The sequence below is a fragment of the Cavia porcellus genome, unplaced genomic scaffold (assembly GCF_034190915.1).
Source record: "Cavia porcellus strain 051 isolate PalLab524CR breed Dunkin Hartley unplaced genomic scaffold, mCavPor4.1 scaffold_8, whole genome shotgun sequence".
Classification (NCBI taxonomy): domain Eukaryota; kingdom Metazoa; phylum Chordata; class Mammalia; order Rodentia; family Caviidae; genus Cavia; species Cavia porcellus.
The window spans coordinates 4296377-4310597 of record NW_026947491.1 but is presented as its reverse complement, the minus strand read 5'-3'; the positions used below and the strand labels follow the sequence as shown (position 1 = coordinate 4310597).

General features: G+C 56.6%; 2 protein-coding genes across 2 annotated transcripts in view; one reads left to right on the top strand and one right to left on the bottom strand.

The window, feature by feature from the left end:
- Positions 1-7531: 7531 nt before the first annotated feature.
- LOC101788926 (ras-like protein family member 12) overlaps positions 7532-14221 on the top strand; it is a 141611-nt gene continuing 134921 nt past the window's right edge. Inside the window, exons 1-2 of the transcript XR_010049016.1 lie at positions 7532-7680; positions 12175-12288. The gene's annotated coding sequence lies outside the window, so the exon portion shown is untranslated. The remainder of the gene's footprint in view (positions 7681-12174; positions 12289-14221) is intronic.
- Positions 8525-10258, bottom strand: LOC100727533 (kelch repeat and BTB domain-containing protein 13-like). Its single transcript, XM_003460714.3, has one exon. The coding sequence runs from the start codon at positions 9991-9993 to the stop codon at positions 8617-8619; it is 1377 nt and encodes a 458-aa protein (XP_003460762.1). The 5' UTR covers positions 9994-10258; the 3' UTR covers positions 8525-8616.

Here is a 14221-nt window from a genome sequence, read left to right as displayed (position 1 = left end):
TAACCTTGGAACCCACACTTGTCCTGGCTGTGGCTTCTGAGGAGCCTGCCCCAGCCAGTGCTCTGTCCTTCTCAATGAGCCTAAACCACCTGGAGTCCTTGTGGCAGATCCCACCCATCACTTTGCCAGGGCTGCTGCTGCCTGCTGAGCTCAGCTCCCTGCTGGCTACAGCGAGAGACTTGGGCAGAGAGGGAGGGTCTCCGTCTCCGGCCAGGGGAAGGGAGTCCCGTGGAAGCTGCCTGCCACAGTGGGTCTGGAGGTCATGGTGCTCAGGGCACTGTCACCACCTCTCAGGGCTTGTGCTGAGGGCTTCCCCAAGGTGAGGCTGGGAACAGCGGATGCACTCTGTAAGTCCTCCACCCCAAGCTGGACATAGCTTGTAATGAAGAGGGGACACACAGAAGTGTTTACTGGATGAAAGAGAACAGGAAAAGGCTGGGAGAGCACCATGCTTACAGGGAACAGATTTCCAAAGCGGTTTCCCTGACTTCCCAGGTGAAAGACCCACCAGAGAGTGTGATTACCCGTGCTGCTTAGTGGCCAGACCTCAGCACCCAGAGAGGCCAGACGGCCAGGAGCAGCGTGAACAGAGGCCCAGGGTGTCCTGGCGTGAATCCGCACAAGGCTTCCCACACCATGGTCAGCACACCTTCTACACGGCGGCAGGGCTGAGCAGAGATGAGCCACGATCACTGTCCCCAAGTGGTCAGTAGAGGCTGGGCTCTGAGGACAGCGTGGTGCTGTGGCTCAGGGAAGCAGTTAGCCCTGTCCCTATAATGAAGGACTTTGTTCTGTCATCCCAAACCCCGCCTTATGGGGGCAGGTGGCCAAGGAGATGGCCTGTGACCGTGCTAACTGTTTGGGGCGTTAAGCGTAGGAGGCCACTCAGAGAAACTGTTTGAGCTCCTGGGGCCGCGGGGCCCTCAGTGACAGCCTGAGGGAAAGACACTTCCTCCACTTCTAGCTCTGCAGGCAGATGGGAGCACCCCAGAGGCTGTCCCTTCGCCCAGCATGTACCTCCCCTGGCTCCACCAGGGGAAGCACTGTCCTGCACCCTAAATGAAGTGGGATCAGGGCTTGAGCCCACAGGAGGAATAGTGGGAGCCTCCTTTCTGGGGTTCCCATGTGTGCCACAGGGCCAGACTGACTGCTACGGCCAGGCCCATCCGTGGCTCCTCTCCAGGGACAGAGATTTCTGGGTTACTGACCTGGGCTGGGCTCTGATTGTCCCAGGCTCCTTCTATACACAGTCACATGGTCCCAAAAGCCCTTGGAGTTCAGGTGCGATGGTGCCCACTGATGATGCCTGCCTGAGCAAGCCCCAGGGAGGTTAAGAAACTGCCCCAGATCACATGATCTGAAAGTGCTGGAGCTAAAACCCAGAGAGGCTGAGCTGCTAGCAGGAGCCCCGACTACAAGCTCTCATCTGACCCACAGCTAGTGTGTGTGCCCCAGACTCGAGCTGCCACGCTCAGTGACAGTCTCCATGTGAGGCTCAGAGAGGCCAAGCGACCAGTCCATTGTTACACAGCAGGGTTGGGCCTGGAGCCAGGGTCTCCAAGCTCCTGCTGTGGTCCCTTTGGGCCCTTGGGTAAAATTGGCAGTGGTCACATCTGATGGGACAGTAGGGAGCCAGGCCCATGTAGAGGTGGCAGAGGCTGGATGCCCAGAAGCTCATGTGTCTGCTTTTGATTCCATTCCCAGCCACTCCTCGGAGAGCTCCTTAAGGTCAATATTTTCCCTCAAATTCAAGGGCTGTGGGAAGCTAGGCCACAGCTTCCAGTTCCTGAGGCACCGACCCTGCCTGGAAGGCAGTTCTCAGGTTCCCACCATTGTAATATGGGGCCAGGCGCTGAGAGAGACATTTCCCAGAGTCCTTTACTGTGCCCAAGCCTAGCCACCCAGGGACAGAGGCCCGGAGAGCGGAGGCCCAGCAGGAACAGGGCACATGGCCAGCAGGCTCCTGCCAGGGAGGGTGACAGCGCCATCACTCATGCTGGTCATTAGAGGAGCTCCGAGGGGAGGGGCTGTTTACAGGGCAAGGCCACTCGGGACAAGCAAGCTGGGGACAGCAGGGCCTGGAGAGGCTGGGGAGGAGACTGAAGGGGCTGCACAGGAAGGCCACCTGGTGGGAGGAAAAAGGGAGGAGCCAAGAAACAGTCTCCTGACCTTGGCTTCTGTGGCCTCCCAGCTTCTTCAGTGCCCCTCTGACTACCCACAGGGCAGAGTGTGGGGGCATCCAGCACCACTTTCTGACACCTCCTCAGAGTCACTGTGAAGCGCTCTGTTTGCTGCACAGAGTGAAATCCAGGTTCAAGGCTCTCCACACTCAGGCTGCAGCTGGCCACTGTGCGAGGCCTCTTCATCTCCATTTATACAGGAACCATCTTTGCCAGGATCACCTGCTGGCAGGCCATGCAGCTGGGGCAGGAACCCAGATCTCTAATGCCAAAGCCCAGACTTAGTGGCTCCACCAGCTTCTGTCCCCTCGAGTGCCAAGCTCAGCCCACAGGATGGTGTCCCACTCACTGCCCTGCGCCTTCCTCGCCGGAGCTGTCCCTGAAGGGTGGAAGAGGAAGTGGAGTAGAAAGGAGCACGGAAAGGAGGGTTGCACACCGTGGAAGTGCTCGTCTCACCTGGGATGCCGCCCTGGGATGGCCAGGCAGAGCTGGTCCCCTTGGAGTGCCCAGGCTCCCTCTGCTAAGGGGAACTTTGCAATTAGCACCACTTTGCAAGCCCTGGGGAGAATGAAACTACTTACCTGCAAAGAGAAGCTGCCGTGGCTACGAGTGGGCAAAAGTGTGTGTGAGAGAGTAGGAGAGGGGAATTCCAAGGGTCCAAATGTCCAGATTCCACCCACTCCTGAATCTCTTTGCTGAATCAGGCTGCAAAAAGAATGGGATGCAGAGGGTTGAGATTTATTTATTTGTGGTGTTGGACCCAGTGCCTTTGCACTGAGCTACACTCCCTCTCCTCACCCATTTATTTTTTATTTTGAGATGGGGTCTCGTTAAGCCGTTGGTTTGCCCAGATTGGGCTCAAACTTTCGATCATCCTGCCTCAGCCTCCTGCAGTACTGGGTTTACAGGCCCAGCTGAGAGGGGTGATCTGTGGGGTGAGGGAAGACCGGCCTGATGGCTTACACAGGGCTCTCCCTCCTGGATATCCTGGCAGGAGTGTAGGTGGCCAGCTTGGCATGGCAGGAAGAGGTTCCGATGATATAGGATTTAGCTGGGGATGGCCTTTGTGCTGCTGCTGCTCATGTCTAGTCTTTTCCTGGCTCCTGACCTCACTTTCCTCCCCTGTAAAAAGGTGGGTGAAAGCCGGGCATGGTGGCTCACGCCTGTAATCCCTGTAATCAGCACTCAGGAGGCTGAGGCAGGAGGATCGTTGCGAGTTCCAGACCACCCTGCACTACAAAGTGAGCTCAAGGCCAGCCTGAACTGCACAGTGAGACCCCGTCTCAAAAAGACAAAAAAAAAAAAAAAAAAAGGTGGGTGGATGAGATGTGCATTCCCTGCTCTGAGGCTCTGAGGCCCCAGGGACCCTACAAAAGTTCCCTTTTACTTGTTCCTAGTTGCTGAGACACCAGAGTGGGCGGCCCCCTTTTTCCTGTTTCCCTCGCCAGTGCAGCTGTGACCTGAGGGCTGCAGAGAATCTACTGGGATGAGATACCCTCCCTCGGGTCCCACGTCCCTCCCTGGTCCAGGATTCGCATGCTCAGAGGTGGCCCATCTCCTGACAGCTGTGTCTTCCACCAGCACAGTTAATTTTCCGCTGTTCAGAAAAGTGACAGCAACTTGAAGCAAAGCAATTGGGATGTAAAAGAGCCCCAGCTGCTTGGAGCCAAAGGAAAATAAACAGCCGGGGCCTATGTATACTCCACTGCCAAGAGCAGCCATTCTTCATGGGCTGATTAGCACTGCCGGCCCCAGCCTGGTCCCCTGCCTGGAGGGGAGAGATGAGACCCAGGAACGCTGCTGCCCTCAGACCCACTCTCCCCAGCCGTGCTGCGGACTTGACAGAGTCTTCCTGGCCACCTGCCCATGCCCGGGGCCCTACAGAAGCGATGCCCTCCCCTCTGAGACCTGAGCTTGCCCTCTGCCTCCCTGAGGGTTCCCCTGATTGACTGATCAGTGAGATCATTCAGTCTTTCAGCAGATATCCAGTGAGCACCATTCATTCATTCCACAGGTGTTTACGAAGCCCCTGCTATGTTCCAGTCACTGTTCTAGGTCCTGCTTGAACTGGGGGTTTAACTTAGTAGAGGGATGTCTCAGTCTGCTGGAGGGGGCCCTGGGTTCAGTTCCCTAAAACTGAAAAGCAACCCCTGCCCTGAAAAAACCCCTTCTGCCCTTAGGAAGTTCAAATTTTAGTAGGAGGAGAAAGACAGTGAGTAAAGGTAAATGGAGCACAAAAAATGATGCTCAAGTGTTTTGGAGAGAAATAAACAGGAACAGGAAGTAGGGAAGGCAGAGAAAGAGGAGGCAGACTTTAAGGTCAGGAATGGCCTCAGAATGACAGTGACATCTGAGCAAAGACCTGCAGGGGTGGAAGGGAGGGAGGTGAAGCCCGGCAGAGGGACAAGGATCAAGTACCCAGTGCTGGGGGTGGGTCTGGGGTGTCCGAAGAAGGATGGAAATGAGGTGGTGATCCTGAGCAAAATCCTCTGGGTTTTGCTCCAATGGGTGAAGAGCCACCCAAGGGCTCTGAGGGCAGGAGTGACATGTCCCGTTGCCATACCAGCAGGCCAGAGTGGCAAACAAGGCCACAGCCTCCCAAGGAGGGAGGCGGGGTGTGGGAAGGCCTGACCTCTCCTGCCCTGGTCCCTCGAGCTACATAAACACTTGGAGGGCCAGGAGGGCATGGGTGCCAGACACCCAGAGCCAAAGTCCAGGGGAAAGCTTGTGGACAGCTGTGCAGAGCTGCAGACAGTGTCTGTAGGGTGTGCTGAAGTGTTCCCTGCTGCTTCGAGCACTGGGGGTTAGGGGGTTGGATAAAGACCAATTTCAGCTGGGTGTGGTGGCGCATGCCTGTAATCCCAGCACTTGGGAGGCTGAGGCAGGAGGATCACTGCAAGTTTGAGACCAGCCTGAAAAGCATAGTAAGACCTTGTCCCAAAAAGACAAAAAACAAAACAAAACAACCAAAAAACCCGAGCAGAGTCAGGCTCTGGCCTCTGATAGATTCCAGCCCTCGCCCCCTGGACTCAGGTGTCTCTGTAATGGGCCCTCTTTGCACCTGCTTTGTAACCGGAACACCCTGCAGTGGTTGAGAGGCCAGGGGACGAGGTGTGAGGCCCCTACTCCTGCCCCTCCACTTAACAGATCCTGGGCTTCAGGAGGGCAGCATCTGCCTCCTGCTGTCGTCCTCACCTGCAAACCAGGCAGGGTGCCTGCCCCAGGGGCCACCCTGGCTAAGGGTGGGGCACAGTGGATACACTCACACAGTTTTAACCTTGCGGACCCTGGGGCCAGAGGAGCAGATAGAGTGGCATAAAAGCCTCACCCACAGTTCTTGAGAGGAAATGGGAGCTGTGAAAATGCAAAGCCCCAGGCGTGTACATTGTCAGGAGAGGCCCATGAGGTTCCAGCTAGAGCCCGGGGCGTGAGAATGCAGGAGAGGGAGGGGAAGGGGTTGGCCCCGGGGAGCAGATGAAGCCCCCAAAGCGGTGGGCACAGAGAGTAGGGTGAGAGGGGGCGGATGCCAAGGGGCCCATCTGAAAAAGTCTGTCCATTTCACAATGCCAGTCCAGCAAATGCAGCACGAACAAGCCTGTTGCCCGGGTTCAAAGCTGCGCGCTGCCCCTTCAGGTCATGTGACTTCTGAGTTTTTTTTTTCCTCCCTTAAAAGGAGGCCCAGAGCTGCTGCTGAGCTACCTATCATTTATAATCCCTAAAACCTTGCCTAGGATGTTAGCACATGCCTGTAATCCCAGCTCTCAGGAGGCTGAGGCAGGAGGATTACCATGAGTTCAAAGCCAGCCCAGACTACAGAATGCGACCCTGTCTCAAAAAACCAAAACAAACAAAAAATCTTAAAAGCTCCAGTCAGTCCACTGTGGGAAATAGTTCTCTCCATGTGAATACTGTGCTGTTGTGATTCTGTACCAAAGACATCTCAGAGGGCCAGGACTTTAGCCAGCACCTGCTTGGCATGAGGTCCCGAGTTCAGTTCCTGGTACTGCCCCCCCCCCCAAAGACATCTTAGAATGCTGCTCACGGCAGAGGAACCACCAAATAGCAGGCGGCTATTCTGTGGGTGGGAGAACCTAAGGCGATGGGTCCCAGGGTCACACATTTCACATGTCCAGTACTGGTCAGGAGGCAAGAGCAAGAAGTGCTCTGTGCTGTTAAGAAAAACTCTCCTGACAGCTCTCTGGGAGGCTGAGGCAGAAAGATTGCAAGTTTGAGCCCCGCCTGGGCAATTTAATGACGTAGCACGATTTTGTCTCAAAAATGTGCTGGGCATGGGGCTCTTGCTTAGAGGGAGAGGGAGAGAAGGAAGGGAGGGAGGGAAAGAAGGGAGAGGAAGGGGAGGGGAGGGCTGTGGGAGTAGGGCAAAAGGACCACAGGTCTTTTCAGCATCCCTGGGGCCAGCTTGAGCATCAAAGTTATTTGATTACTAAGAGGCACGTACCTTTGTCCTTATAGCTCGGATACAAGAAGTCTTTTGTTCAGGGCTCAGATTTCAAAAAGTCCTATGCTACCCTGCAGGTGCATATGCCCAAGTATGGACGTCCATGTACATGAAGGGGCAAAATACTTTCTCCAGGACAGAACCACAGACGTGATGGTTTTATTGCCCCTTAAGACATTAACCAGCTTCTCAGCAAACATATTTCAGCGTGTCTTTCCCAACTAAATTTATAAATCTCAATCTCTCCAATGTTCTTTCTATCCAGCTTTGTGTTTGTCTGGTTCCATTATGAGTCCCGTCAGTCACTGATGTGATATAAATTATACTTTAGCAGAACCGGAACTCAGAGGCTCTGCCTTGTTGTGTGGCTTTGGGTCAGTCCTTCAACTTCTCCACGTCACATTATCTCACTGGCTACACAGCGAGGACGCCGGTTCCCTGGACTGCATCCGGAGGGGACAAGGACGTCAAAGTACTTCCTAGCATTCACAAGAGCTCAGGTTTTCCTGTGGTCACTAATTGGACAAGGCTATTCTAGGGCTGGAAGGTCTGGGGCCATGAAGGCGGCCTTCTGCAGACTTGGAGCACCCGGCAGCCTGGCGCCAGTTTGCTGCCTAGAAGCCAGTCCTAGATGTCCGAAGGAGGACGAGACTGCATTTAACAATGCAGGTTAGCAGGTCCCTAACTAGTGGCCCCCACAGCTTGGATTCTTTCAAAGTCTCATTTTATTCTGCAGGTGTAGAAATGCCCTTGGCCAGCAGCACAAGTCCACTGCCCTGACTATTGCGCATGGCTGCTGCACGTGGACACACAAACACTCAGAATGACGTCACAACCAGGGATCCAATGAACAAGGCTGGCAGCCAAGGTCAGGCGAACAAGGAGCTGGGCCAGCTGACCCTGAACAGAGGAGGTACGAATCCAGCTGACAGTGGGAGAGGACAGGAAAGGCATTTCTTCCAGGCCCAGGGAGCAGCAGGAGCATTGGCTGGGAGGAGAGATGGAACTCACAGGACGCAGACGAAGGCATACATGGAGCAGGTGAGGCGGCAATGGGCTCACACCGTGCCTGACCTGAAGCGTGAGGGTTAGTGCTCCACTGTTCCTGTGGGGATGGCAGAAAAGGGAACTGGCAAACAGCTGACACCTGCATGTTCCCTGAGGTTCTTACGTCCCCAAGGGGAGACCCTTCCCTCAACCACAGGCTGCACAGGACCAGCTTACTTGTGTCTGCCGTAAATCACCCTCTTCCCTAAGGTGCCTCAGCACCCAGATCTGGGGGGTGACTCTTCCCCACTGGCCTGGCCTTCCCTCCCCAGTCTCCTCTCCAAGTCTCCCTGGTGTGAGCCTGCCTATCTCCTCTGTGCAATTTGTCCTCTCTCCTCCTTCTGGAAGTTACTCATTTCTCCTTATATCCCCTTGGCCCAGCAGTGCCTTTTAAAATTTATTTACTTATTTACTTTAAACCAGCATGCTGCTTTCAAGCCTTCGTGGAAGGAGACAAATACGTGTAAACCTTTTGTTGGACTGAACCTGTCCCCTTAGAACTTGAGCTTTTCTGGGGTAGAGCTCGAGCCCTGTGGGCCCCTGCCTGGAGACCACACCTCTCATTAGGCCTAGCACCAACATACTGGGCACCTAGGTTCCTGCCTTTTGATTGGCAGTTTGGTTACAATCACTTAACCCATGTCTAGCCATGCTGGATTAGTGGCCTAGTCCCGTACAAGCATGGGTTATTTATATTCTCAGCGCCCCTCCTGCTGACCTTGTGACCCACCAGCTCCCAGCCGAGACCAAGATCTGAGGGCCCGACCCCAGCACCCTCGGTGCCCCCTGAGCTTCTTGGTTCACATCACTATAAGACCAAGAACGGAGAGTCTCCACAGGTAAAAAGTTCTCAGTGGCTCCCCTCCCAGCTTTACGCCCAGCTTCGGCTCAGGGACGACTCCTGTTGCCTCCTTTAAAGTCAATCTGAGATCACAGCTCTGGCAAAGGCAAGGCCACAGGTCCGGGAGCTCCAGCGGGCAGCCTCAGCAGAAAGGTCTGCAGGGAACCGGGGCGAGGGAAGCCGATCTTCTCCCTGAGCAGCGGCCAGGTGCCACCTCCAATGGCATACAGTAGCGTGGACACGCGGTTGACAGTGTAGACAGTATCACCGCGCACCGCGGCCGTGAAGAGCGCTCCCTTGCTGTTGACGAACTGGCCCGGCAGTGCAGTCCACTGGCCGGTGACCAAGTTGAGACAGTCGATGGCGCAGTGCAGAAAGTCGTCGCAAGGTCCATTGCGCACCACGTAGAGGTTGTCGCGATGGGCCACCATGCAGTGGCCATAACTCTGCGGACGTCGCAGCTCAGCCACTGGCTGCCATGCGTCGGTCTGCGCCACGTACTCCATGATGGTCGTGGTGTCCGCGGGCCGCCACAGACACATGAAGAGGCGCCCGCACGCCTGGGTGCAGGGCACACCTGCAGCAGGCTGCGGCAGATCGGCCACGAAGCTCCAGCAGCCCGCGGCTGGGTCGTAACGCTCCACGGAGCTCACGGGCGTCCTCTGGAACTCGCCCCCGATGGCATAGAGGCAGCCGTCGAAACCGGCCAGCGCCGGGTCATAGCGTGGCTGGTGCGGGCTGGGGAACTCGCACCATGTGCCGTCATCGGGGTCGTAGCAGAAGCCCAACTCCACCACCTCCTTACTGGCGCCACGCACGCCGCCCACGATGTACAGCTTGTTGCCCAGCGTGGCCACGCCCGCCAGCATCGTGCTGGCCTCCAGGGGCAGCGCGGCCAGCGTGCGCCACGCGTCCTCCTCCTCATCCAGGTAGCACATGGTGCGCGACGCGTCCTCCAGGAAGCCGGGCGCGGGCGTGTGCGTGCTCAGAGCCACGTAGCAGCTGGGCCGCAGGGCAGCCACGTAAGCGCGGGCCTCGGGCAGCGCCAGGCCGGCAGCCAGCTCGCGGGCGCCGTCGCGGATGAAGAGCGCGGCGCTGTGGAACACGTCGTGCAGGCCGAAGGCGGCGGCGGCGTCACACAGCAGCGTGCAGTTGTCCGATGTGAGGCTGTGCTCCAGGAAGCGCGCGAGCGCCGGCGCCTGCAGGAAGGCGGCGCACTCCACGGCCTGCAGCAGCTCGTCCTCCGCCGCCAGCGCCGGCCGCTGCCCTCGCAGCACCTGCAGCGCAGTGCGAAAGCCGTCGGCACTCAGCGCCCCCAAACGCACCTCGGCGGCGCGCGCCTCCCGCATGCCCGAGCGGAAGAGGCCGCGGAAGAAGCCGCAGTGCTCCACCAGCAGGCCCTGCTCGGCCTGGAACAGCTGGCCGCCCACCCACACCTGCACTGGGACCTCAGGACCTTGCGGCATGCTGGGCCGCCAGGGCTGGGAGCAGTGGGCCACCGGCACTGGGGCTCCCCAGTGGCAGAACAACTTCCCCTGGGATATAAATACTTCCCTGGCTAAAGATAGTACGGCTCATGTGATGCAGTGGCCTGCAGGCTGCATGGCCGAGGGCCCGGAGGGCATCTGGAGACCTGCGGGGTCACTCAGGAGAACTAGTGACCCTAGTGACCGGATACTGGGCGCCTACTGCATGCTGGGCACTGCAGCACCGCTTGCACAGATAGCCCGGTTAACTCTCGCCCTGTGCCCTTCTGCAAAGCAAAGATCCTAACTTCCCGCTTTGCTTTCCTTATCTATAAAGGGACACATATTTCACAAGATGGGGCATATCTGCAAAGCATTCTGAACGAGGCTCAGTGTGGGCGGCTCATCCAGGGAGATTCAGAGAGAGGAAGCCAGGGAGCAGGATTAGTACACAACCCAGACCATCGGCTCCGAAGGGTGGGCCAGGCAGAAGTTGAGCAAAACGAGGGACTCAGGGCCAGGGTTCTAGGGCAGCCTGAGTTTCTGGCCCTGCTTCTAGGTGAGCTGGATGCTTTTATGAGCTCAGTACTGTTTGTCAAAGCGTAGGAGTAGCATCCCTGCCTTGCAGGTGAATGACCAGTAAGCTACATGTGCAAATAATCCCTGATGAGATGGGAGTGAGCCGCTAACTTCTGTTGTCTATCTGCCAGGCCCCTTTCTTGCAGTGTGGCTCTACTCTGGACCCCACGAGAGGGAAAATCAGGGGGGCGGAGGGAGGGAGGATGTGCCTGTGAGTGGGAAAAAGCATTCTGGAAATAATAACAGCTAATTTTTTTTTTTTTTTTTTTTTTTGGTGTTACTGAGGATTGATGGGGATTGAATGCAGGGCCTTGGAATCCAAAGCTATCTCCCCAGCCTTTTATAGTTTTAAAATTTATTTTTATTGTTAGACAGGCTGTTATTAAGTCATTAACTTTGCTAGGTTGGGTTTGAACTTACAGTCCTCCTGTCTCGGCCTCCCGGAGAGCTGAGATTGCCCATGTGCCATAGGTTTGCACCATGACACACTAGCTCTGTTTCACAGACGAGGACACTAGGGACCGAGAGGTTTGGTCACATGGCCAGAGAGTGATAGACCTAGGACTGGAAGCAGCCAGTTTGAATCTAGAGCATCAGTGTGAACATCTGTGGTACAGGTGCCCCAGCTGCTGACTGTTATCATTGAAAGCTCTAGAAGGTTCACCATCACTGGTCTAGAGTGTGTGCCCCTGGCCACTGTGCTCTGCTGCCTCCCTGTGCTATGGATGTTGGGCAGTTAGATGGAGCCTTGGACTTGTAGTCACTTACAGGGGGTGGAGGCGGTTGGGTCAGAGGGAAAGACAGTGACCCAGGCCTCCTGCTGCTCAGCCCATGGCAGAATTTTCCTGGGTATTCTGCTAAGACTCTGGGTCCCACAGTGTCAGGTGGGAGTTTATGAGGATGGTAACTGTCATTGTGAGAGGCGGGAGGAGGATGCGCATACCTCATTCCTCCCCCCACCCCAGGACTCACTGCCACAGATGCTTGGTGAATCTGCAGACCCCACTCGAGTGGGGCCGGTATGGGGGGGCTACTTGTCTGAGCCTGGGAAGCTGCAGGCCTGTAGGAGGAGCCAGAAATATCTTCCACTTTCTGCCCCAGGGACCAGACAGGAAGAGGCAGCAGCAACGGAGGAGTGGGCAGGAGTCCCCATGAGGACTGTCCCAGGCCCTCTGCCAGCTTCTCATCTTCCCTGAGGCTGGGCACTGGCTGAAAGGCCTGGAGGTCCAGGCAGCAGGGATGACACCTTCTCTCGGGGACCAGTGCGGTGCTCTGTATTGGCTTAGCAGTGCCAGGTCCCGACTGTGTCCTTGCCAGAAGCTGTAGTGTTGGGGAGAGGCCTACCTGTCCCCAGCTCACAGAAGAAGAGGGGAGACTTGCGGATGGAAGGAGCTTTTCCAGGTTAGGAATGGGGACAAGACGGGACAGAACCCTGGGCACCGACCATTGGACCTGTCCCCAGCCAAACCATGCCATGCCTTGTCACCTGTGCTACTATTAGCAGCAGGCAGTGAGGCCCAGGTCCTGTGGGAGGGCAGGGGATGGGGGCCAGGGCCACAATTCTTGTCCAGATGGTTCATTCTAGTCACCTGGTTGCAACAGGAAGCAACCAGGAGTCATCACCAGACCAGTTCCTGCAGCAAGAGGAGTGCGACCCCTCCCGGTGGAAGTCGGTGTCCGCCTGGCTGCAGGTGTCCCCGTGCCCAGCCTGAGCAGGTGAGTCTGGTGCATGTGCCTGCTCTCTGCCGCACTGAGGTGAGGGGAAAGGGTCACCCAGTGGGGGAGGAGATCACCGAGTGAGCAGGGCTCTGGGGCTGGGGCGTGGTGAGGAGTAAGTAACCTTTGGCCCCATCCAGAGCCCCAGGGCTGCTGCCTGCTGCTGGGAGCCTTTCCTCCTCCCGGCCTCGGAGTGTCCCTCTGGGACTTGGAGAGGACTAGGCAGCATCCTGGCTGTGGTCGGCCCACGGAGTTCCCAGGCCCTGGCGACCCCGAGCTCCCTCCTTCTCCACTGTGCAGTCCCCACGCCGTGCGAGGAGGGGTGAGAGCCCAGGAAAAAAGCCCCGTCAGATCCTGAGCCTTCTTCCTACAGCACAGGCCCAGCCTTGTTCCTTCACAGGGGCAGGGCCGGCACGCAGCAGGGGTCTGTGGAGTGGGACCCCGGGCCTACCCTGGGGAGCTCCTGGTCAGATAGGGACTGACCCAAGGAACCCTCCAGTCCGATGGAGGAGATTGGTCCTGGCTCTGGAAGCCCCTGGAAGGGGAATGGGGAAGCCCCACCCAGAATGAAGTCTCTGCCCATGGGGTAATGAGTGGCTTGCACTGTCTGCACCTGGAGAAGGAAGAGTCCTGGAAGAGTCAGAATCCCTGCCAGGGCTCTGTGTGTATGCGTGCACATGCCTGGAGATTGAACCCAGGGTCTATACCCTGAGATATTCTCCCAGCTCTTTAAAGTGTTTTGTTTTGTTCCAGTCCCTAAATTACACAGACTTGGCTGGAATTCGAAATCCTCCTGCCTCAGCCGCCCAAGAGTGCTGGGATTGTACTGTATGCCATGACACCCAGCTCTTGCCTGGCCTTTCACTTGGCTTGTAAAAGCTCCCCAGCCCCTCCATACTTCCATACTGCAGTTCTTGCATCTGGAAAGTGGAGTTTGGAGCTGACTTCTAGGATTCTGTCCAACTTTAACATATGAATTTATCATCAAACCAGCGCTGGAGTGGTTGCCCTGTCTCTAGGAAAGGCGGTGACATCGTGAAGGGCTTGGACAAGCTAAGCTTTCCTGGAGTGGCTCCCGGATGCACCTGGGACCTGGCATCAGGAGGGCCTCACAAAACTGCAGTTCACACAAGAGACAGATACCTGCTGCACACCCTGCCCTTCCTTACCGAGTAACAGCCTTGGTGGCCTGGGGGTGGAGAGCAGAATCCAGCTGCTGACCCTAACAGAATGACCTTTCTTCTGAGCCTAAGGCCCCAAACCTCTGCTCTAAGCTGCTGCCCACGGAGTTCTTGGTCCGTGGCAGAGAGCTGTGTGCTTTGGGTGCAGATGGAGCAGGGGGAATTCACTGCTGCTTCTTGGGGCCCTGAGCCAAGCTCGGTGTAGCACGGCCTTGTTCCTTAACTCTTCACAATCTTTTGCAGATGAGGAATTGAGGTGCAGAGTGTGTCCCCAGATCTCTGGTGACACTGATTCTCTCTTCCATGTCCCCACTGGGATGCAGTCTGTCTTCACTGGACACACACAGAACAGGCACAACCTTGGGGCTGGAACTTGGCTTCCACTTTCCCAACTCTTACAACTCAGAGGAAAACGCTGGGCCATTGGCTGTGTGAGCAGCTCTGACCTAGAGTGTGATGGAAACCAACTCCTTGGGGTACCTTAGAGTCTTAATAATGCAGCTGTTGTACTGTGATCACCCAAACAAAATTCCATACAAACACAATTCATGTCCAGTTCAGGAAGCCAGTTTTCCTTCTTGTGACCACCCTGTGCGGGCCCGGGCTGCCTTGGCTTCTCTTGTGGAAAGGAAATTGGCCATCTGAGGGACAGGGGACGGGGAACGGGGGTAGTGAGGCTCCTGTCCCCTTCCGGGCTCCAACCTGGAGTGTTTCCCAGAAGATGGGGCTGTCACTCTCTTAGGCCAGAGTCA

Bases quoted from the DNA above. Each gene is read 5' to 3' on its own strand.
- LOC100727533 (XM_003460714.3), bottom strand. From the start codon at position 9,993: ATGCCGCAAGGTCCTGAGGTCCCAGTGCAGGTGTGGGTGGGCGGCCAG.